Genomic DNA, 25,417 nt, shown 5'->3' on the forward strand with positions numbered 1-25,417 from the left:
TTAAATAAACTGTTAAGCAATGATAACATTTGGTGCTTGACTCTTATGTGTTTACGACTCTGGAAATTTCATTACTCTGCCTGCTTCCTTATTAACAGGGCTCCCCCCCCCCCAGCCGTAATTCGGTTCCGGAACCTCTTAGGTGGGCACTATTGCCATTATAAGACAATAAGGAAGGTGTTCGTGGTGAGTTGCGGCACCTCTTTTTCTAGAAAAATAGCACTGCTTATTAATCTACCAGAATGCAAACAAAGTTCTCTGTAGAAAACTGTTGAAGCATTGACTAGGATTTCAGTAGGTCTCAAAGGAAAGAAAACAGTCAAGGCTGCCAATGCTTGGTGTCAGCAGCATGAGACGGGCGCATAGTCTCCCTAGCAACCATTGGGTGGCGGGGGAAATATCTCGCTAGCAGAAGGCATCTGGAGAGCTATTAATGCATCAGGCTGCATGGGTCAAATGCTGTTTGTTTCTCCAGCAAGCAATTAAAAATCACGGGGACTTCTGCTAATGTGTCTTACAGAATCAGCATTGAAGAAGGGAAGAATAGGGACAAGTGGAGTCACGAAAGCGGGCAGATACACTCAAAGCAATATTTTAAATATTAATACTTTGAAATTTGGTTCATTGGGAGGGGGGTGCCTGAATTTCCTTGTTGGGTGCTACTTAAAGGAGGCCCTGATCTTTGGGGGTAACATTTGGGTTGTCACTGGACAAGGGGATCTGAAAAGACCTCTGTGTGCAAATTGCTTTGCTCCCAGGTGTTTATTGTGCTTATTCTACATTAGCAGAATGAACTGCCTTGCTTCAGCCTCTGCATTCAGTGATACCTTTTTCAAGTTTTTCTGCAACCTTTGTTTCTGGCCATATTTGGCAGTGGTTTGTTGTTTAGTCGATTAGTCATGTCCGACTCTTTGTGACCCCGTTATATAGGGAGATTGATCCTTCTGAATGTATGAGGAGATGTTTGGATGCTGTGAAGTGCTTTACAAAAGGAATGAATATAAACTTTGAAGTGCCTTTATACCTCCCTATCCTAAAAGAAATCAAGCTGCTATTTTCTCTACTCTTTTAATTATATTAACATTACAGGAGACATAAAAGCCTGCACTTCTACTATTTTTCTAAGTGTGGCACAATTCTGGGTTGTTGTTTGTTTAAGGGAGGGGGCTTATAGGATCATTTTGTGGAGGATATTTTTCTATCACATTAAATGCCAGCCTTGTTAAGAGTTTCATAGCCTAGTGGTTTCCATCCAGTGTGTAAACAATCAACATTTCCAGCTAACCTACATGTTGGGAGCTAAAGCATAAAATGCCTGATAGCTGTCAACAATAGTTTATCATCTGTAAAGACAGTGGATTATTTTTTTTTTGTACCAAGGCATTAGTTATGCATAAAAACTGGATAACTAGGAACTAATTTCTACAGGTGTTTATCAAAATCTGCTTTGGGTATCCCAATTTAAAATTCAGTTACTCTTTGGCTACTAATTGGCATTCCTTCAATGCGGGGAATGTGATCACGGTATTCCTGAAAGCTGATTAGAGAGAGCTCACTTGGGAATTTGTAGAATAATGTTGCGCCTTTCAGTTGTGACTTAAATGAATTTGTCATCAATCAAATGCAATTGGATATGTGAGAAACCTGCAGCCTATCTGGCAATACATGAATTGTTGGCTTGACTGCACTAATGTCCCACACTATGGAGCCAGCAGAATACACCCTTTTAGTTCAAATGAACAAGCCTAACCACCAGTGAATGCTGAGAAGGTTTAGAGTTTGTTGTTAAACAGATTATCAGTCATTCCAATGTATGTCTTATAGAAAGTGCCCAGAATCACACACATAACTGTGCAGCAGATAGATACTGTACATAGGTTTTCCTGGCAGACAAATAAATAAGAACAAGGATGTGTGTGGGTATAAATAGTGAAATCTATAGATCTAAGATTAATTTATTTCCTAAGATATATTTAACTGAAGTCAAAAACTCACTTCGGGCTGCAAGATCCATTGTATGAAATCTAGTAGATCAGTCAATCTCTTTGTGGCTAAATGAAATGGATGTGTGTGTGTTTTTAACTAGTTGGCATTTGTACTGTATTATCATGAGATTACTCTGGAATCTGAATCCGTTCCAAATTTGCCATCTATTTTTCAGCTGCTGTGTTCCACGTGAGAATTATTTGTTCCATGCTTCCCACTTCTGAATAGTGAAACAGTACACGGGCATGGCTTGGGGTCTGCTGAGAGCACTGGAAACATAAGGCATTTGATTCACAAACCCGCGTGCAGCCCCATTAGCAGCAACCACCAAAGGCAAGAAGGGGAGAGGCTGCTTTTTTACATCCTTGATCCTACACAGACCTTCATCAGCCACCGCTGTGGCTGAGAAGAGCCAAGAGCCGCAGTCCGTCCATCTGCAAGGGATGAGGAAAAGCTGCGCCCCAAAATATCTGGCGCTACCTGGTCCTGGTTGCTAGGCAGCAGAGGAGGGGGCGAGCTATTTCCCCACCTTTGTGCCCATTCTGGAGCTTTTCAAGCAGGATCAATAACGGTCCCTATTGCATGTTTCCTCGAGAGGCGGGTACCGTTTGCAAAAACAACAGCACCTTTCCGTTCCTAGGAAGAGCAGTTTTCTTTAGAGTCCCTAAAACAATTTTTATTTTATTTTATTATTTTATTTATTATTTTATTTTATTTATTTTATTTTTTATTTTATTATTTTATTTTATTTATTTTATTTTTTATTTTTTATTTTTTATTTTATTATTTTATTTATTATTTTATTTTATTTATTTTATTTTTTATTTTTTATTTTATTATTTTATTTTTTATTTTATTTTATTTATTTTATTTTTTATTTTTTATTTTATTATTTTATTTTTTATTTTATTTTATTTATTTTATTTTTTATTTTTTATTTTATTATTTTATTTTTTATTTTATTTATTTTATTTTTTATTTTTTATTTTATTTATTTATTATTTTATTTTATTTATTTTATTTTTTAATTTTTTAATTTTTAATTTTTTTATTTTATTTTATATACAACGCAATGCAATGCAATGCAATTTGCATTTCCATTCTTCTCCCCCCCAGTGGGCGGAGCTTGACGCGGGGAAAGTCCCCGCCCCTCGGGTGACGTCGACGCGCGCGTTCGGCCGGCCAGGCGTTCGCGCCGCGTGCACCAAAAGGGGGCGGGCGCCGGGAAGCGGTCGCCGGCCCGAGGACTTTTAGCCTCTGCGGGCTTCCGTAGCTGCGAGTGCGCCGCCGGTTCCTGCCGTTTCCCCTCACGGCGCTCTGGCTGCGAGGCCGCGATGAGCGACAAGGGGGAGCTGGACCTGGCCGGGGCCAAGCAGAACACGGGCATGTGGCTCGTCAAGGTGAGGCCCGGCTATCGATACGGACACCAGGTTATTCACCTCAGAGGGTCGCCGTCAGAAGCGAAAACTGAGGGAAACAGGGAGGTTTCAAGCGCCCTCGCCCCCCCCCGGCCTCCTCAGGGGCTTCAGGCCCACGACCCCCCCCGACGAACGGAGCTTGGGGGGCCGGGGGGGGAAAGAGGGCGTCTGCTGGTTGACGACCCCACCCCCTCATAGAATTGCAGAGATGGAAGGGACCCCGGGGGTCATCTAGCTCAACCCCCTGCAACTCGGGGGGTCTCAACTAGATCTCTTCTCCCCCCCCCCCACCTATCATCCATGAGAGGTTGGCCACCCAGCCTCAGCTTAAAAACCCACCAAGGGAAGAGACTCCTGCCACCTCCCGAGGGAGCCAGTTAGCGTCAGAAAGCTCTTCCTGGTGTTTAGTCGGAATAATAATAATATACAGTCAGTGGCGTAGCGTGGGTTGTCAGCACCCGGGGCAAGGCAAGTAATTTGCGCCCCCTAACCCATGGATTTGCACCCCCTAACCCATGGATTTGCGCCCCCTAACCCATGGATCTGCGCCCCCTAACCCATGGATTTGCGCCCCTAACCCATGGATTTGCGCCCCCTAACCCATGGATTTGCACCCCCTAACCCATGGATTTGCGCCCCCTAACCCATGGATTTGCGCCCCCTAACCAATAGATTTGCGCCCCCTAACCCATGGATTTGCGCCCCCTAACCCATGGATTTGCGCCCCCTAACCCATGGATCTGCGCCCCCTAACCCATGGATTTGCGCCCCCTAACCCATGGATTTGCGCCCCCTAACCCATGGATTTGCGCCCCCTAACCCATGGATTTGCGCCCCCTAACCCTAACCCCCAGATGTTGCGCCCGGTGCGGCCGGCCCCCCCTGCACCCCCCACGCTACGCCACTGTATACAGTGGTACCTCGGGTTACATACGCTTCAGGTTACAGACTCCGCTAACCCAGAAATAGTGCTTGTTGGGTTGAAATAAACGACAGATGAGTGGTGGGTGTCATCTGGGAGGCATCTCCCGAGCATGTCTCGGGGAGTCTCTTTTATTGAATATTACAGCATTGCCACACATGTGCTCGTTGCTGATTGGTTAACACAAGTACAAAGCAAAGGTTACCTATAGACATTAATCATCAATAGATTAAAGGGTGGGAAAGGGAACACAGAATTGGACAGGCGTGAAAGCTTCCTTATTAAACTATTACTAGTGGTTAATATGGCAAGACTTAAAACAATTACTCGGTGATTAATATACAGCTTTCATTCATAGACGTGGTCAACCAAGCACTAAGAACAGGTCAGACTAAGAACAAGTCAGAATGCAATGTTTTCATGAACTCATGGTGAACTGAACATTCTAGGGTGATGCGCAGAAACAAAACTTTCCTTCAAGTGCTTCAGGTTAAGAACTTTGCTTCAGGATGAGAACAGAAATCACATGGCGGGAACAGGAGGCCCCATTAGCTAAAGTGGTGCTTTGGGTTAAGAATAGTTTCAGGTTAAGAACGGACCTCTGGAACGAATTAAGTACGTAACCAGAGGTACCACTGTAATAGTAATTTATTATTTTTACCCCGCCCATCTGGCTGGGTTTCCCCAGTTGCTCTGGGCGGCTCCCAACAGAATATTAAAACATGATAAAACATCAAACTTTAAAAATTTCCCTAAACAGGGCTGCCTTCAGAAGTCTTCTAAAAGTCAGATAGTTGTTTATTTACTTGACATCTAATAGGAGGGCGTTCCACAGGGCGGGCGCCACTACCGAGAAGGCCCTCTGCCTGGTTCCCTGTAACCTCACTTCTCGGAGTGAGGGAACTGCCAGAAGGCCCACGACGCTGGACCTCAGTGTCCCAACTTGAAGCCAGTGGTTCGAGTCCTACTCTCCTCTGGAGCAGGAGGAAACAAGCTTACCCCATCTTCCATTTGGCAGCCCTTTAGATATTTGAAGATGGCTGTCACATCTCCTTTCAGTCTCCTCTTTATCAAGCTAAACATACCCAACTCCTTAAACTGTTCGTCTTAAGCAGGGGTCAGCAAACTTACTGCGCCTCGGGCCGGTGTCTCCAACTCCGATCACGCGGCGGGCCAGAGGGTGGGGGAGCGCATGCCCATATGCATGTGCACACACTATTTCCGGCGCACTTCCAGGTCGGAGGAGACCAGAAATAGATTGCGTGCATGTGCACGAGCCTCCTCCGACCCGGATGCGTACCGGAAATAATGCTTGCACATGCACAAATAACGCTTGCACATGCGCACAAGCTATTTCTGGTGCTCCTCCGATCCAGAAGTGAGCAGCCACACAGCGCAGCATCGGTAGGAACGGGTGGTGGCAGCAGGCGGCGGGGGCCGGATAAATGAGTCCCTCAGGCCTTATCCAGGCCTTAGTTTGTGGACCCCTGCTCTTCAGGCTTGGTTTCCAAACCCTTGATCATCTTGCTCATCCTCCTCTGCACATGTTCCAGTTTTTCAATATACTTCTTAAACTATGTTGCCCAGAATTGGACACAGTATTACAGTTGTGGTCTGATCAAAGTGAAATAGAGCAGTGCTGTTACTTCATCAGGACACTATTCTGTTGATGCAGCCTAGAATATCATTAGCTTTTATTATTGCTGCATCACTCTGTTGTGTGATGTTGACTCATGTTCAGCTTATGGTATGCTAAGACATCTAGATCCCTTTCACAAGCACTGCTTGCAACCCAGGTGAACCCCATCTTATATTTGTGCAGCTGATTATTCCTGTGTAGGTGTAGAACCTGACATTTGTCCCTGTTGAAATTCAATTTCTTTGGGCCCAGTTCTCAAATCTGTTAAGGTCATCTTGAATCCCAATTCTGTCATCTGAACCATTAGCTGCCCCTCCCAGTTTTGTCTCATCTGCAAATCTGATGAGCATCCGCTCAGTTCCGTCATCCAATACATTCATAGAGATGTTGAACAACAGGCCCAGGACAGAACCCTGTAGCACTCCACTTGTCAATTTTTACCAGGATGATGAGGAACTACAGTGGTACCTCGGTTTAAGTACTTAATTCGTTCTGGAGGTCCGTTTTTAACCTGAAACTGTTCTTAACCTGAAGCACCACTTTAGCTAATGGGGCCTCCTGCTGCCACCGCACTGCCAGAGCATGATTTCTGTTCTCATCCTGAAGCAAAGTTCTTAACCCGAGGTACTATTTCTGGGTTAGCAGAGTCTGTAACCTGAAGTGTATGTAACCCGAGGTACCACTGTATTAGTGAGCACCCTTTGGGTTCAGTCAGTCAACCAGCTACAGATTCACTAACAGTTACCTTGTCTAGCCCACATTTTATCAGCTACCTCGCAATAATATAATGTCAAAAGCCTTACTGAAGACAAGATATACCACATCCACAGCATCCCCCTGATCCACCAAGCTTGCAACTGTATCAAAAAAGAAATGAGATTCTACTGGCATGACATGTTTTTGAGAAACCCATACTGGATTCTTAGTAATCACAGCATCCTTTTCTAAGGGCTCACAGACCAACAGTTGAATTATCTGTTCTAGGGTCTTTCCTAGTATCAGCATCAAGCTCACCAGTCAGTAGTTACCTGGGTCTTCATTTTCTCCCCTTTTGAAGATGGGGACAACAGTTGCCTGCCTCCAGTCTGCAGGGTCCTCACTAGGACTGGATGATATCAGCTTTTCAACATTGTGATGTATCACCAGCCAACTGTCATGATATAGCGCTACATTGCAATGTTGAAAAGCGGAGGGAGAAACAAGCTACATTGGGCCCGGCTCCACAAGGTGCCAGGTTGAAACTACTTCAGCTCACTTGGCAGGAGCAGCGGCAGTTTCACCCCAGCACCTTGGAGGGCCATGGCCAATGGAGCTTGTTCCTTCACACGCTGGGTGCTGGTGGCAGAGGGTGTCCCCCCACTGTCAGTGCCCGACGCGCCGAGGAAAAAACATGCTTCATCGTCCACAGTGCCTTCGGGGCCAGGGCTCTTGTGGGGTGCCTCAGGGCTCCGTCCCCTCCCCATTCTTTTCAATATCTATATGAAACTGTTGGGAGGAATCATCGCGGGGTTGGGCTGGTTGTTCACCAATATGTGGATGATACTCATCTCTACCCATTGTTTAAATTGGAATCAATGAAGGCATTGAACATCTTGTGTGAGTGTCTGGAGGCAGTTGAAGGATGTATGGCGGTTAACGGATTGAGGTTGAATCCCAACAAGACAGAAATACTGTTTCTGGAGTACAGGGGGCGAGCGGGTGTGGGGGACTCCTGGGTTTTGAATGGGTAACTGCCTCTGAAGGACAAGATGTGCAGCTTTGGGGTCATTTTGGACTCACAGCTGTTCATGGAGGCAGAAGTTAATTCTGTGTCCAGAGTGGTTACTTACCAGCTCCATATGGTATGCCAGCTGAGACCCTACCTGCCTGCACATTGTCTTGCCAGAGTGGTGCATATTCTGGTTATCTCCTGCTTGGACTACTGCAATGTGCTCTGCGTGGGGCTACCTTTGAATGTGACTTGGAAGCTACAGCTAATCCAGAATGTGGCTGCCAGATTGGTGACTACGAGTGGCCACCGAGACCATATAACACTGGTCCTGAAAGATCTACATTGACTCCCAGTATGCTTCCAAGCGCAAATGACTTTGGTCCTGTATACCTGAAAGAGTGTCTCCACCCGCATTGTTCAGCCTGGACACTGAGGCCCAGTTCTGAGGGCTCTCACTGCGAGAAGTGAAGTTGCAGGGAACCAGGCAGAGGTCATTGGTAGTGGTGCCCACTCTGTGGTACACCCTCCCATCAGATGTCAAAGAGATAACAATTATACAACCTTCTGTAGACATCTGAAGGCAGCCTAGTACCGTGGTGCCTCGCAAGATGAAATTAATTCATTCCGCGAGTCTCTTCGTCTTGCGGTTTTTTCGTCTTGCGAAGCACCCCTATTAGCGGCTTAGCGGATTAGCGCTATTAGCGGCTAAGCGGCTTAGAAAAAGGGGGGGAAAGGGGAAAAATCGCAAGAGCTCGCAAGACGTTTTCGTCTTGCGAAGCAAGCCCATAGGGAAATTCGTCTTGCGAAGCACCTCAAAAGACGGAAAACCCTTTCGTCTAGCGAGCTTTTCGTCTTGCGAGGCATTTGTCTTGCGGGGCACCACTGTATTGGGAAGCTTTTAATATCTGGGTGGAAGGAACGGCAGAATGGGGAGGCCAGGCAGGCCTGGCATAGCAGACAACCATATGCAGCAGCTTGTAGAAATCGCACTCCAAGGGTGCAGTCCTGGCTGCAGGAGTGTTTTGCCAGCATGTTTCCTGCAAAGAATGCATTGACAAAGCAGCACCAGCAGAACTGAAGCCTCCTGCTCTCTGCAGTGTAGTCAGACAAAGAGGAAAGGAGAGGCAGCGTCTGCTTGCCCGGTCCTTTTCCTGACTAGATAGGTTTTATAAATCCCTACATAAGCCACACTCCCAAATTGATTTGAGCCTGTATCTGGGTCAGATGTTCCCCAGGTCACTGTGGCCGTGGGTTGATGTGCACATGGACAGCCTTAAAACCAACGAATTGCACTATCTGTTTAAAAATCTCTATATTATTTGGTATCTTAGCATTCCCTGGTAAGGCTGGGCACTTTCAGCTAGTAAATTTAATAATATAAATAAATTCTGGCCCTGGCAAAAAAGATTGGTGTGGGGACAATACACGGACTGAGCAACAGTGGTGGACTACACATAGGTAGATCTGGCAGTGCTTTTTAACACTGGTGTGTTTTCTGGCTGTGAAACACTTTGTGTTTCTGACTGTGGCAGGCTTTCTGACCATGGATGCTGTTACTGACTGCTTTGCTTTGCTAAATGAAGAGGGTGGGGGTATGATTTTGTTCATTTCTATGCAAGGAGAAGGGAGGCTGAATTCACCTCCCTGCCTCATTTCGGCAATGGGAGCCAGGTTCTGTTAGTTTTCTCTTTTACTGAAGTGTGGTGATGGAATTAGTGGGGAAGGGAGCTATTGTGGCCTCCTTGCCACTGGTTTTCCTGCCCTCCTTATCCATCACCACAGCACCTGATAGAACTGCTTTTTGAGGGTCTGCTTTTTTGTGTTGGGGGAAGGAGAAGCCTGGATGGGTAGGAGAAAGTGTGCACACACATAGTACTGTAGAGTTGGAAGGGACCCTGGGGATCATCTAGTCCAGCCCCCTGCAATGCAGCAATAGTCAGCTGGTCCATACAGGGATCGAACCTGCAACCTTGGTGTTATCAGCACCACGATCTAACCAACTGAGCTATCCAGGCTCATCATGCATGGCAGAAGGCTTTTTAGCCTCTTCTGAGGGGAAAAAAATGGGAATAGGTGGTGTGTTGGTGGGGAGAAATGAAATGAGAGCATGGCCAATGAGGCTTTTTTGCGCTGTTAAGAAGCTCCTGGGAGAGAGAATTTAAAGGGGAGGGGGAAAATGTGTGTGAGAGAGTGAGTGAGTGAGTGAGTGAGTGAGTGAATAAATAAATGAATAAATATGGGAGGGAGCATACGTGGCCAGGGCAACCCTCCCCGTGTGCTTCTGCTTTCTTTTTTGGATTATGAAGGATCTTGGCTATGGACTTTGATTATTTGGGTGCTAAACTCCTCGGTTTGCTCCTTTTAAAAACTTAATTTCCAACTTTCTATACTCCCATCAAAAAAAAAACAACAACAACAAAGCAAACCTAGGTGAATTTTCGTATAGATAGATTGTTAATGCATTAAAAGGGGGGAAAACTAGGTTACAATATGTTAAAATTAACTATAAGACAGAAAATAGATGAAGATGGAAAGGACTTGCTGAAATAGTTAATTGAAGAGGAATACAAAAAGGGAGGCGTTGAGGAAGTCAATGAAACAAGTGTATGAAAGTTAAGATCGGAAAATATTGGAAGTGTTTTTAATTGTTTTTGTTTTGTTTGGTTAATTTAATGTTTTATGTATTGTTTTTGTTTTTGTTTCTGTTTTTCTATGTTTAACTTTTCTTTTTTCTTTTTGTAATTTCCAAAATCTTAATAAATATTATTTTTTTTAAAAAAAGAATTTTCGAAGAACTTCCTCTGGCAGTCTTTCTCTCACCACTTGCACTTTCCTTTGTCTTCATGTCTCCCCAACATCAATCTTTGGTCCTAAACATTCTTTTTCTTTTTTAGTGGGTTTGTAAATTAGGGTGATGGTTGGGAAGAGAGAAAAGATCAAGCTTGGCAGAACAGAACTTAGCCCATGTTTCTAAACAAATTTGGTAGTGTAGTGGGAATATGCTATAGCATTATCATGGAAAAATAATGAATTATATCAATTTCAGGGAAAAGATACAAAGATGGGATTTATTTAATTTAAAAAAAACCTTTATTAATTTCTGCAGTGTTAGTAGTCTGTAGACAAATGTATTATGTTTGAAAACTCTCTTACTACTTGTGTGCCAATCATTATAATGTTAATAAAAAGTAAATGTGATGCATATCCTGTTCTCCCTCTTGTAATTCATTTTAAAACAATAGTGCTACAAATTGTGATCAGTGCTTTGTTTGATTTGTAATTATATTGTTTGAAATTCATGAATATGATTATATTGTAATGCTAATGTTCTCTTTTTTCTTTACTGCTTAAGAAAGCAAGCTATAATATATTTTGATTTAGTGTTGCTTTCTTCTACATCCTGAAATATGTAGTTCTTCCTGTCTCAGGATTTAAAGAGTGGGGGAAGAGAGAGAAAATTAAAGTACATGTTTCTTTTCTGTACTCACTGGATTTTATTTTATTTTGTTGCCTTTTTTATAGGTTCCAAAATACTTATCACAACAGTGGAATAAAGCTTCAGGAAGAGGTGAAGTTGGGAAGCTAAGAATTGCCAAGTAAGAGTGCTTATATTTTGCATTCAGGTTTTCTTTTGTTTGGGTAGTGGATGGGGTAGGGTGGAGAAGGAACTACTGTGGAACCTTTTTGGCTTATAGTTTTTTTCTTATTTGAGACACATCTGATATTAGTATAGTTGCTTTTGCTCCTGAATCATTATAATTGTGTGTGATACTCAGGCACCGCTTTGCAATAACACAGTCTGGCTCTAAATACAGCCTTTGAGATGAGGCATTTTAATATGCCCTGTGAGGCCTAGAATCCTGCCCATATAAGCCAGGTGCTGGTTTTTATATTTCTGCCTTTCCATTTGGTTCTGGATATGGTCCTTTTGGAGAAATTGTATACTTCAGATGTACAAATGAACGGCAGTATCGAGAGGGAATATTTGATCTTGCTTTGAGAGATCACTGACCCCACAGAGTTATAATAGGCTCCCCCCCCCTCAACTTCATATAACAGAACAGTTCCCTAAACTAATAACGCGGCTTGATTCCTTCAATAAATATGAATGTGCAACTTCCCAAGCAAACAGAAAGTAAGACATTGACATATCCTCAAATTATTTTTTTATTTATATCCCATCGTTCCTCAAAGGAGCCTAGTTCATAGTTCTCCTCCCCATTTTATCCCCACAACCACCCTGTGAGGTAGGTTAGACTGAGGGTGAGTGAGTGAGTGAGTGAGTGAGTGAATGAGAGAGAGCTTCATGGCTACCAGGAGATTTGAAGCCTCCCCCCCCCCCCGGTCTTAGTCCAGCAATCTAACTGCTACACCACTCTGGCTCTCATCTTTCCTTGAAGCTAAATATTCCTGGTTCTTTGCTCTGATGTCACATGCCTTACATTTCACACATTTTATCCGTTTTGAACACTCTGAATCCTTTCTGGTTTGAATCCATCTTACTTCGAACACAGTGTCCAAAATTGGACAGGGTTGGTCTATACGGTGCTGAGTGGGACACACCGATTGCATTCTTTTTCAGCGTGTAAGTCTTTGGGTCACCCCCCCCCTTTTTGTAACCGTCATGGTGCTGATTTAGATTCTGACAATAGTCTAGTTGCAAGTTCATCTCAGTTACCAAAGCCTAGCCAGTCTCCTAGTCTCATTCCCTTGAATCCAAATGGGTTCTGTGTGAACTGAAATTCTGGGTGAACTTAAGGGTGAGTCCTCTTCTTGCTGAGACTTCTCTCACTGCATGTGAGAGTGCCCCAGTCATCAGGAGCAGATTTAGTGGGAGGGAGCAAGGCCATGCAAAGAGAATAGGAAAGCCAAAAACCCCCAGTTCTGTGGTGAAATTATTTTCTGCACATGGAACTGGAGCCCAAACCATCTATAGCAGGCACGTCCAACTCCTAGGAGACAGCAATCTACTCCTAGTATAAAAAAACTGGCAGTGATCTACCCATTGTCACTGAGAGTGGAGGAGGGTGGGTGAGTTGCACAGAATATTTTAGCTTTCCCCCCGTAACTTTTTGGACACGATAAGGATCCCGCGATCTACCACAATCAGCCGGGGATCTACCGGTAGATCACAATCTACTGGTTGGACATCCCTGATCTATAGCATTGAAATACACGTGTGCATTTGTCCTACCTATTGCATCCTTAAGAGGCCTTTCGTTATTTCCCTCCAGGCTTATTGCCTCTGCTGATGCCCTGATGTGAAGGGCTTTCAGTTCCTTAGCTGGGTACAGGCTCAGAGCGTGTGAATTCTGGCTGTCCCAATTCGGGTCTCGCTGGCTCAAGGGTTGCTGGTTGGATGGACTGCCTCTAGTGCTGCTGGTATCACAGAACTGGTTGGTTTCTCTTTGTTGGAGTTGAAACCTAGGCAGCAGACGGAGGGGAGAGCCCTGAAAATACCACAATGATTCCCCAGTTATATAGCATTTAGATTCCTCAGGAGGGATTTGTTTTTATTCCTTGTACTCCAGTAGTTATAAGAAATAATTAAAATGCTGTATCCTTCTGCTTTTTTCATAGGAATCAAGGAAGAACAGAAGTAAGTAGATAAAATACAAATATTATGAAAGTATATTTTGTATTGGAGTATATTGGAATAGGTGGGGTACATATTTTTATGTTCTGTGTTGTATTCCATCTAACAGTATAATCCTTTTCTGAGAAGGTACATGTTATCTTTTCTGTTTCACACTTGTGAAACTTAAATATAATTGCTAAATAAACTAACATTTATTAATTCCCTTTAACAGAGCTTGTGTGAAAGCTACAGATTGGGGTGCTTAACCCTTTTGTTTATTCCTTTTCCCCTCCTATAAAAAGCATGCAAGACACCATTTTAATGTTTAAATAACAATAACTCTTACTTACTGTGTCCTTGCACTTGTTAGATTAAGTGCATATGTACAAGGCAGGCAGGTATTACTTATGTTACTAATGTATTACATAAATTTATCACTAAGACTAAAACTCTTGCAGACTCTGACTAACTCTAAGGCAAACAGCAGCAGAACAGAACAGACCCCCTGCTCAGCTGCTCTAACAGCACAAAAAGACTGTTATTAAAGATTGTTATTAACTGACATAACTGTACTAGCTTACACAGCTGTGTCAGGCACAAGGTATATGTCCTCACAAGATTCTTTCTTAGAATGTTGCAGTCCTTGTGAGTATTCACCCATTACATAGCATCTTGGATACTCATGTCTCACTGTAAACCCTACTCAAATCCAGAGTGGAGTCCCTAGGCATCTTGTACTTTTCCTTCTGGCAACTCCTGCAGCCAAGCTGGTGTCAAATGTAGTCCAAAGGAAAGCAAAGTAGTATATCAGCAAGACTGAGGGGGAGCTGGGGAAACCCAGCCAGATAGGTGGGTTTCTCCCGGTATGCCCCATGGAGGACCTTAAGGTCCATAAATAGCAACACCCTAGTGGTCCTGGGCCCTAAGGAAGTTAGATTAGCTTCAACCAGAACCAGGGCCTTTTCAACACTGGCTCCAGCGTGATGGAACGCTCTGTCTCATGAGACCAGGGCCCTGCAGAATCTGATTTCTTTCCGCAGGGTCTGTAAGACAGAGTTGTTCTACCTGGCCTTTGGCTTGGAGCCAATTTGATTCCCTCCCCCTCTTTCTTTTCCTTTCTCCTCCTGTGATGAGGCTGCATTTTAATATTTTAATTTTAAAATATTTTAATGTTGTATTTTAATCTTGTTTTTAAGTTGTATTCATTCGACTTGTTTTTATTATTGCTTGTTAGCCGCCCTGAGCCTGGCCTTGGCTGGGGAGGGCGGGGTATAAATAATAATAATAATAATTATAAATAATAAATTGTCATCGAGGGACGCGGGTGGCGCTGTGGGTAAAAGCCTCAGCGCCTAGGGCTTGCCGATCGAAAGGTCGGCGGTTCGAATCCCCGCGGCGGGGTGCGCTCCCGCTGCTCGGTCCCAGCGCCTGCCAACCTAGCAGTTCGAAAGCACCCCCGGGTGCAAGTAGATAAATAGGGACCGCTTACTAGCGGGAAGGTAAACGGCGTTTCCGTGTGCGGCTCTGGCTCGCCAGAGCAGCGATGTCACGCTGGCCACGTGACCCGGAAGTGTCTCCGGACAGCGCTGGCCCCCGGCCTCTTGAGTGAGATGGGCGCACAACCCCAGAGTCTGTCAAGACTGGCCCGTACGGGCAGGGGTACCTTTACCTTTACCTTTAAATTGTCGTTGTTGTCTGGGCCGCCAAGGACTTCCATATATACAGGCTTGTGCCCTGGAGAGGTTATGTCGGTGCTGGTAATGCAGCAAAAACAATGCAGGAAGCAGCACTTTACTCCTGACGGCACACTCTTCCTTTATCTCTCTTGAGAGACTGATGCCAACAACATTGAACAATGAATTAATTCTCCAAAGTAGTCGACAATTCCTTTTCCATAAGAAATACTTATTGCAATGTTTGGTTTTCAGGTATCTTTCACTTTGAATGAAGATCTTGCCAACATTGATGATATTGGTGGGAAACCAACTTCCATCAGTGCACCCAGAGAACACCCTTTTCTCTTACAAAGTGTTGGAGGACAGATGTTAACTGTTTTTACAGAGAGTTCACTGGGTAAGTTGGAGGAAAATGGATAGTTAACTAAAGTTTTGCAAAATGAGAGGTGTTTGCTAAATTGAACGTCTACATCCAGATTTTTTTTGAGATGGTACAGAGATTTTTTTTGAGATGGTCTACATCCAGATTTTTTTTGAGATGGACTTTTTCTGTTTTGATTCTTGTGGTGTAGCATAATAATAATAATAATAATAATAATAATAATAATTTATTTGTACCCCGCCCATCTGGCTGGGTTTCCCCAGCCACTCTGGGCGGCTTCCATAAAAACCAAAAATACACTAAAATATCACAGATTAAAAACTTCCCTGAACAGGGCTGCCTTAAGATGTCTTCTGAATGTCAGGTAGTTATTTATCACTTTGACATTTGATGGGAGGGCGTTCCACAGGGCGGGCGCCACTACCGAGAAGGCCCTCTGCCTGGTTCCCTGTAGCTTTGCTTCTCGCAATGAGGGAACCGCCAGAAGGCCCTCGGCGCTGGACCTCAGCGTCCGGGCAGAACGATGGGGGTGGAGACGCTCCTTCAGGTATACATAAACAATTAGTATGGAACAAAATGATGGCAATTGCCAGAATTCTAAAATTTTAAACTCTGAACGTTTTTGTAGGCAGATTCTTTTGTATTAAAATGTCATAAGTACATAAGAAGAGCCGGCTGAATTAGGCAAATGGTCTATCTAGCCCATTATCCTGTTCTCATGGTGTCCCATCAGATCATAGAACTGTGGAGTTGAAAGGGATCCAGAGGGTCATGCAATGCAGGAATTTCAACTAAAGCATCCATAGCAGAGGGCCATCCAACCTTTGCTAAAAGCCTCCAAGGAAGGAGAGTCCACAACCTGCTGAGGGAGTCTTTTCTACTGTTGAACAGCTCTTACAGCTTGACTACTGTAATTTGCTCTATGCAGGGCTGCCCTTGAAGCTGTCCCAGAAACTCCAGCGGGTGCAGAATGCTGCAGCGAGGCTCCTCACGGGGTCTCTGCCATGGGAGCATATTCATCCAGTGCTTTTCCAGCTGCACTGGCTCCCGGTGGAGTACAGGGTCAGATTTAAGATGATGGTTTTGACCTTTAAAGCCCTTCACGGCCTAGGACCCTCGTACCTATGAGACTGCCTCTCCCGGTATGCCCCACAGAGAGCCTCAAGGTCCATAAATAGCAACACCCTAGTGGTCCTGGGCCCTAAGGAAGTTAGATTGGCTTCAACCAGAGCCCAGGGCCTTTTCAACAGTGGCTCCGGCCTGGTGGAACACTCTGCCTCATGAGACCAGGGCCCTGCAGGATCTGATTTCTTTCTGCAGGGCCTGTAAGACAGAGTTGTTCCGCTTGGCCTTTGGCTTGGAGCCAATTTGATTCCCTCCCTCCCTCTCTTTCTTTTTTCTTTTCCTTTCTTCCCCTGCGATGAGGCTACATTTTAATATTTCAATATTTTAATGTTGTATTTTAATTTTGTTTTTAAGTTGTAATCATTCCACTTGTTTTTATTATTGCTTGTTAGCCGCCCTGAGCCCAGCCTTGGCTGGGGAGGGTGGGGTATAAATAAAAATTATTATTATTATTATTATTACTGTCAGAAAGTTCTCCCTGATGTTTTCTCAGAATCTCTTTTCTTGTAACTTGAGGCCGTTGGTTCGACTCCTACCCTTTGGAGCAGGAGAAAACAGTCTTTCTCCATTAAAAAAGAAGAAGAAGCTCCTTAAGCTTTTTGAAATTGGGCTTCCTAAAGTCCAGAGTACATGTCTGACTCCACTCAGCTTTCCCTTGCCTCTACATGCCAGGAGGACATGATCACTTCCCCCCAAATTTCCCAGTACTTCCACTTTGTTGATCAATTCTTCCCTATTGGTGAGGACCAGGTCCAAGACAGATGATCCCCTTGTTGCTTCTTCCACTTTTTGGGAAGCAAAATGTGGGAGGCAATGGAGGAATTGGTTAGGCCTTTCTCTGAAATCATTGGCTTGGAATGTTGCAAATGGGTTATCGGCATACTCATTCATGATCAGTAGCTGTAATGGTTATAAGGGGTTGCTCGTGCGTAAGTTACCGGCACTCCAGGCGAGGTTGCCTGGTTAAACCTGTCCTGGCTGACAGCCCTTCACTCCGTGGCTGTTCAGTCGCTAGCAGAATCCGTCAGTGGGCGTTTTTTGAACCTCTTCCAGCAAAGAAGTTGTTTGACGCCAAGTCTCCTCCTACTCTCCCTGCGCGGAAGTCTTCTGCGCAGGGAGGGAGTGGGCAGAGGAGTGCCCGTGCTCTCCCCACTGGTTTCTGGCGAAGAGTCTTGGAGCCTCCTCTCCGAATCCCCCATCTGCCCCCCTTCTCTACTGGTGTTGCGCTGATTTCCTTCCCCAGTCGATGAGCTCCCTCTCTCCCTGCTGGGCCCCTCTCCAGCATCGCTTGAGAGCCTTGCCTCCACCTCTGGCTCCGATGTCAGTTCCCTGACAGTAGCCTTGGATGGGAAGAGGCTAGGTCTAGTAATGGACAGTGTGCGGAAGAATCGAACCCTGATGTTGGGTCACATAAGTTATGAGAAGGAATCATATAAAATGTTTCTGTTTCTTCGAAGCCTTTGGTGCCTAGTACCCCCTTCCATGTGTGGTGCCATTTGGCTATCAATTCCATGCATTTGATTCAAGGTAATATACAGTATGGGACGCAGGTGGCGCTGTGGGTTAAAGCCTCAGCGCCTAGGGCTTGCCGATCGAAAGGTCGGCGGTTCGAATCCTTGCGGCGGGGTGCGCTCCCGCTGCTCGGTCCCAGCGCCTGCCAACCTAGCAGTTCGAAAGCACCTCCGGGTGCAAGTAGATAAATAGGGACCGCTTACCAGCGGGAAGGTAAACGGCGTTTCCGTGCGCGGCTCTGGCTCTGGCTCTGGCTCTGGCTCTGGCCAGAGCAGCGATGTCACGCTGGCCACGTGACCCGGAAGTGTCTCCGGACAGCGCTGGCCCCTGGCCTCTTAAGTGAGATGGGCGCACAACCCCAGAGTCTGTCAAGACTGGCCCGTACGGGCAGGGGTACCTTTACCTTTACCTTTTTAATATACAGTATATGTGGGGCTACCTTTTGAAAATGGTCTGTAAACTACAACGGTCCTGGAAAATGACAGCTAGATTGTTAATAGGGACCAGATGCTTTGGCCTTATTATTCTGATCCTTGCCTGCCTCTACAGACTTTGATTTGATTTATTTATATGGCTGATTTTAAATTTGACTGTTGTCTATTGTTCTCAGAACTGGAATATCTCTTTAAAAGAGGGGTGCTCCTTAGTTGGCTGGTAAATGTGAGCCCTAGTTATTTGACTTTGCTGAGCTATTTTTTGTTGTTGTTTGTGCATGAAATATAAACTACATTTTGTTCTGTAAACATCGCCATATGTACATAACTGGTTGCCATGCAACAGTGCAATTTGTGCTACCCATTGTTTTGTCTTTATTGCTGTCCCAGTTCTACGTCTCTTGCATATATTTCAATATTAATAGGCCACCATGAGCAAATTAGGTGTTTCTTTCCCCAAATATACACTTACTGTGTAACCTGGTGAACAATTACACACTATTTTAGATTAAGACTGGCATTTCTATCAGCCTAACAGCAGTAAAATGCTGCTGTAGAGTAAAAAAAAAAAAAAAAAGCAGACACAATGGTGGTTCATTGCTGCAGTTTTCAGATATGAGTAAAGTGTGACAGCTTGGTAGATCACATGTTTTGCATTTAAAGATTTCAGGTTCAGTTCTCAGAACTTTCAATTAAAGTAGTGTTTTAAGACTTCCGAATTTAGCACACCTGTTCCAAACCCATCTGCTTTCTATGGACCAGCCATCCAGGATCAGTTGTCTGTTCCACGGGAGAGATCCTTTCACAAAGCAATGTGTATTGTGTTCAAGAATCTGTGGATAAGAAGTAATCTCATGCTAGCATTAGAATATAGCTCTATATCTCTATCCCTCTAAACCCACATAATGGCATAAACAGTAACTTTTACTGCTTTTGCCAGTGTCTTGTAGTGGTTAGAGTGCTGGACTAGGACCTTGAAGACCAGGGTTCAAGTCCCTACTCAGCCATGAAGCCTGTTTGGTGACCTTGTACTTACTCTCTCTCTGCCTAAGCACAGTCGTTTGTGAGGATAAAATGGAGAGGAGAAGGGTGAATGCTACACTGAGTTGCTTGGATGTAATCTGGAATATACATGTAACAGTTCTTAATAATATTAAGTCCATGAAAGCGTATCATGATGAATTCATTATAAATAATCTTCAAGAGGCCACCAAACCTGTTGCTGTTTTTTGCTGCAGCAGAGTAACACAATTACCCCAATGGGAATTTGTTGTACTTGTTATAATGGCATTCTCATTTATTTGCATTTATGTTGCTGAATTCTATTACTGGGTTTTGATAAATGAACTCTTGAGTTTCTATTTATGCTGCCATTATAATGGTGTATGTTGAATTGCAGTCATACCTCGGGTTGAAGTTGCTTCAGGTTGAGCGTTTTCGGGTTGCGTTCCGTGGCGACCCGGAAGTAACGGAACATGTTACTTCCGGGTTTCGCTGCTCGTGCATGCGCAGACGCTCAAAATGACGTCATGTGCAGAAGCGGTGAATTGCGACATGCGCAGACGCGGGTTGCATTCTGCTCTGGATGCGAACGGGGCTCCGGAACGAATCCCGTTCGTATCCAGAGGTGCCACTGTATTAGGAATTGGCATTGATTATTGAAATAGTATGTTCATTTGATTATAACAATTTTTACTGTAATAGAATATTGCTTTGACCTGTATCTGGTATGAACCCACTTTGGGTCCAGAAATGGCACATTCTTCCCCTCCCCTTTCAGATCCACTGTGCTCCTGGAAGCCCAACCCATAAATCTTTGGTTCTCAAGTTACCTGGTCTTGGGTAGTGCGGGTAGGAAATGCCTCTGCCTAAGACCTTGGAAAGTCTCTGCCCATCAGAGTAGGGAATACAGTGGTGCCTCGCAAGACGAAATTAATTCGTTCCGTAAGTTTTTTCTTCTTGCGAGTTTTTCGTCTTGCGAAGCACGGTTTCCCATAGGAATGCATTGAAAATCCTGCTGCTCCAGGGAAGCGGACACGGAGCAATGGCTCCAAACTACAAGAAAGAAGATTCCACCTAAACATTAGGAAGAACTTCCTGACAGTAAGAGCTGTCCGACAGTGGAATTTGCTGCCAAGGAGTGTGGTGGAGTCTCCTTCTTTGGAGGTCTTTAAGCAGAGGCTTGACAACCATATGTCAGGAGTGCTCTGATGATGTTTCCTGCTTGGCAGGGGGTTGGACTCGATGGCCCTTGTGGTCTATTCCAACTCTATGATTCTATGATTCTATGAAGAAATGAGGTTACAGGGAACCAGGCAGAGGGCCTTCTCGGTAGTGGCGCCCGCCCTGTGGAACGCCCTCCCATCAGATGTCAATGAGAAGAGCAACCATATGACATTTAGAAGACATCTGAAGGCAGCCCTGTTTAGGGAAGTTTTCAACGTTTGAAGTTTTATTCTGTTTTTAATGTTCTGTTGGTACCCACCCAGAGTGGCTGGGGAAACCCAACCAGATGGGTGGAGTATAAATACTACTACTACTACTACTACACAAATTTTTACATTTGAGAATCAGTTTTCTGGCATGGTTGGACTTTGGCAAGTTATCTCTTAGAGCCAAACTCTATGTGATGTTAAATCTGCATGTAACGTTGCATGTAATTTCACTCTTAATCTTGGGGCTGTTAGCGTTAAAATGGGGGAAAGTGGTGCCACCTCCACTACACACCTCATAATCCAGGCTGGGTGCTGATTCTCCTGCTCTAAACCCCAATATTATAGCTTGAGTGGGACAGATGGTTCTAGAAAGAGGCGTGGAAGAGCTTCAAACAGTAGATCATGATTGACTGAAAAGCCTTATGTTGTTCAGGATTGGACTACAGGGAGTTTATAGCATTCCATAACGTTGAGTTACAAATAGGAACACTCTTAATATTGAATTGTAAAGTCCTAAACCTTATTTTATTGTCATTTGCAGAAAGTCAGACAGATGAAAAACCTGAAATCAGCAACAGTGGTAAGTGTTGGCTGCAATAACTTGTTTACGGAGATAATAAAAAACAACACTAACTGATTCATTGCTACAAATTCCTTGAATTGTTCAAAATCTAGACTTTATGCAGGTGGTTACATTGAAACTTTAAAATCGTTTGGATGTATTTCTGGTTTCCTTTGGCCACTTAATATCATTGCAGTTTGCAAATGCTTGGTGAGGGAATTTCGCAAGCAAGTTATGATCGTCTTCATTTCAAAAAACCACTTCAGGTTTTGTGATATATAACAAATAATCACAATTGTATGGGGATGGGCAGACTTGCGTGATCTAGTGCAAAAGACAGAGAATTCCATAAATCTGAGTCCAAGGATTTGTGTGTATCAAAACTCTAATAGAGACCTTCTGCAAACACATCCAGTTGTGGATACCTCAAACTCTCTTCATTACAGCCATATAATTTAGGGTGGGGGGTTATTTTCTTGCTGGTATTATTCCATGGATGTGTGGCTTCCTGCTCCCAAGGCAGTTAAAGGTTGCCTGTTTGGCAAGGTTGGTTCTGTTTTATTTTTTTATAGTTACCATAAAGGTAAAGGACCCCTAACAAGTCCAGTCGCAGATGACTCTGGGGTTGCGGCGCTCATCTCGCTTTATTGGCCGAGGGAGCCAGCGTACAGCTTCTGGGTCATGTGGCCAGCATGTCTAAGCCACTTCTGGCGAACCAGAGCAGCACACGGAAATGCCGTTTACCTTCCCGCCGGAGTGGTACCTATTTATCTACTTGCACTTTTGGTGTGCTTTTGAACTACTAGGTTGGCAGGAGCTGGGACCGAGCAACAGGAGCTCACCCCATCGTGGGGATTCGAACCGCCGACCTTCTGATCGGCAAACCCAAGAAGCTCAGTGGTTTAGACCACAGCACCACCCGCGTCCCTTGCCGATTATCTTAGTCTGGTGTTTAACAAAACCCACCAGGAAGACCCAAGTTTGCAAGCTTGGAAGGCTGTTCCATGTGGTCACAGTCACAAAACAGTTTGCTGATCTCCCAGCACAGGCATGACCACTACTCAGTCCTCCTTAAAAATTATCTCATTTCAATGACAAAGACTTGGACTCAGCAGTTAAAAGAACTTGAACTGAGGCTGCCATACAGTGAGATTAAGGTAAAGGTAAAGGTACCCCTGCCCGTACGGGCCAGTCTTGACAGACTCTGGGGTTGTGCGCCCATCTCACTTAAGAGGCCAGGGGCCAGCGCTGTCCGGAGACACTTCCGGGTCACGTGGCCAGCGTGACATCGCTGCTCTGGCCAGAACAGTGAGATTACCCGGACACAATTGTGTTGTAGGAATCTCATCAACACAAATCCTCCAAGTCACCTTTGCCTAAGGGTTGATGGCTCAGTGAGCAACTGTGCACACCTGCCTCTTCAAAACCAGGGATGGGGCTACCCTCTTCACTAAGCAAAGGCCGTTTCAGATGGGAAAATCTAGCAGACCTAAATGGCAGGTTTCTTTTTCTAATTCTGGCTTGCATATATGCACCAAATTCCAGCCAACATGCTTTTCTTAAGGACACTTTGCAAAATACTGAATGCCTTCAAAGAAGGCTCAGTTATAATTGGAGGTGACATTAACTGCTGCCCTAATGACTTCATAGATCGCAGCTCTTCCTGTTTTAAGAAGCAGCCAAGATAATCAGTTGCAGAGCATAATTGCCTACTGGGCCTAACAGACACTTGGAGACATTTACCATATTTTCCCGTCTATAAGACGCCCCCTATTTTGGGGGAATCAGATTTAGGAAAATTGGAGGAGATGTATCTGTGTATAAGATGCCCCCTAATTTTTGACATTATTTTTAAGGAAAAAAACATAGTCTTATACTTGGAAAATTACAGTAAATCCCACAGCACATGAATTCTCTTCTGATACAGGTTCTCTCCCTTATACTGGAAAGGCTGTGGAGAGATAGGCTCATATTGTCATGCATGGTGGAATTGCATGTTGTTATACTCCTTTTGGGAAAAGGTGTTTTATGTTATTTCTAAAATTATGCAACAACTCCTCCCACCAAATTCAGCTCTTGCCTTCTTATCATTAGACCCAAATTTAACAATAACCTTAAATGCAGATATTTAGTATTTTATCTGTTATCTTTATTTTATTTTATTTTTTAACATTACAAACATCCATTTAAACAAAATAACACTGATACAGCCTTAGGGTTCTCTGAACCCCCGGACTCTCCCTCCCACCCCGGTTTTCAAAATGTACATTTTTTTCTTTACCACATTTGATTACATTTATCTAAGTTTAATTTAATCCTTTTTTTTAAAAGACTTTTGGTTTTTGCAAATTAGAAGTGTTATAAAAATCCTGCTAACATCTTCAAGTGTTTACAGTGTTCTTTAATATAGTCTATGTATTTTTTTCTATTCTGTATTAAATTTGTTGTCCTCTTCCAGTCATCTTTGCCATTTCAGCATATTCCATTGTCTTCATAATCCACTTCATAATCCACTCTTCTTTAGTTGGTGTTTTCTCTTCCTTCCATGCCTGGGCGTAAAGCATTCTCACAGCTGCCGTCATATACATAAACAGTCTTTTCATATCCTTTGGTAATTCTTCTCCTATTATATCTATTTAAAAGGCTTCTGGTTTTTTAACAAAAGTTCTCTTAAATGTTTTTTTCCAATTCATTATATTTCATTTCCCAGAATGCCTTTACCTTTTTGAACGTCTACCACATATGGTAGAATGTGCCTTCTTTCTCTTTACACTTCCAGAATATGTTAGTATTATTTTTATACATTTTTGCTAGTCTTAGCGGAATCAAATACCATTTATACATCATTTTCATACAGTTTGCTTTTAACGTACAGCATGCTGTAAATTTCAAGTCCTCCTTCCACAGTCTTTCCCAATCTGCAAGTTGTATATTATACCCCACATCTTTTGCCCAGTGAATTATTACTGCTTTTACCTCTTCATCTTTAGTTTCCCATGTATTTTATCTGTTATCAGCAGCCCAATTAACAAGAGCCCAATACACAGTCTGTAGAAATCCCCATTGAAATCTGGTTAAATAATATTTGGAATGTGGCTCTGTTGCAATGCGTTACTTGCCGCAGAAGGGTAATTAAAAGCAATTCAAGGATGGACACTTTTGGTGAAACTTGGCTTGTTTTTCCTTTATAAATGAAATGAAATATACTTTGATTCCACCCTCAACATAAGAATCTCTGTGAAGAGGCTACTTGAGTTGATAATGCATAAATAAATGTATTGCTTGTGTACCATGTACTGCATAAGAAAGTGAATAAGAATGTACCACTGGACAGGTTACTGTAGTTACCATATTTTTCGTTCTATAAGACGCACCAGACAATAAGACACACCTAGTTTTTGGAGGAGGAGAACAAAGGGGAAAAAATTCTGAATCCCAGAAGCCAGAACAGCAAGAGGGATCTGGCTTCTGGGATAGCCTCTTGCTGTTCTGGCTTCTGGGATAGCCGCTGCAGCCTCTCCCGGGCAGCAGGATGAAGGTTCCCCCTGCTCGGAAGAGGCTGCGCGCGGCTAAGCTGCCCTCTGTCCCTTCCCCCACCTCCTGCAAAGGCCAGCCAAGAGCTGCACACTCTTTAAAGGGAGTGTGGCTCTTGCGGGCTTTTCTACGAGGTGGGAGAAGGACAGCCTGTCAGTAACGGGCTGCCCTTCTCCCTCCTCGGGGAAAAGCCCGCAAGAGCCACACTCCCTTTAAAGAGCGTGCGGAGCGTGTTTGCGGCTCTTGGGGGCTTTTCCCCGAGGAGGGAGAAGGGACTGACGGGCCGCGTCAGACTGATGGGATGAAGGCACCTGCTGCCCTGCGGAGGCTTCGTGCGGCTAAGCCAGGAGCCAGAACAGCGAGCAGGAGCGCTGCACAGCGCTCCCTCTCCCTGTTCTGGCTTCTGGCTTAGCCGCGCAGCGTGCATTCGCCCCATAAGACGCACACACATTTCCCTTTACTTTTTAGGAGGGGAAAAGTGTGTCTTATAGAGCAAAAATATG

The 25,417-nt window shown here is 44.2% G+C and overlaps 1 protein-coding gene across 1 annotated transcript in view; it reads left to right on the forward strand.

Annotated features, from left to right (window-relative positions):
• The first annotated feature begins 3,196 nt into the window (after window positions 1-3,196).
• GTF2F2 (general transcription factor IIF subunit 2) overlaps window positions 3,197-25,417 on the forward strand; it is a 61,960-nt gene continuing 39,739 nt past the window's right edge. The window contains exons 1-5 of the mRNA XM_079975535.1: window positions 3,197-3,386; window positions 11,199-11,272; window positions 13,257-13,275; window positions 15,183-15,327; window positions 21,360-21,398. Coding sequence (XP_079831661.1) covers window positions 3,321-3,386; window positions 11,199-11,272; window positions 13,257-13,275; window positions 15,183-15,327; window positions 21,360-21,398 — 343 coding nt within the window. The 5' untranslated portion in view covers window positions 3,197-3,320. The remainder of the gene's footprint in view (window positions 3,387-11,198; window positions 11,273-13,256; window positions 13,276-15,182; window positions 15,328-21,359; window positions 21,399-25,417) is intronic.

Source organism: Podarcis cretensis, assembly GCF_951804945.1.
Source record: "Podarcis cretensis genome assembly, chromosome: 5".
NCBI classification, from domain to species: domain Eukaryota; kingdom Metazoa; phylum Chordata; class Lepidosauria; order Squamata; family Lacertidae; genus Podarcis; species Podarcis cretensis.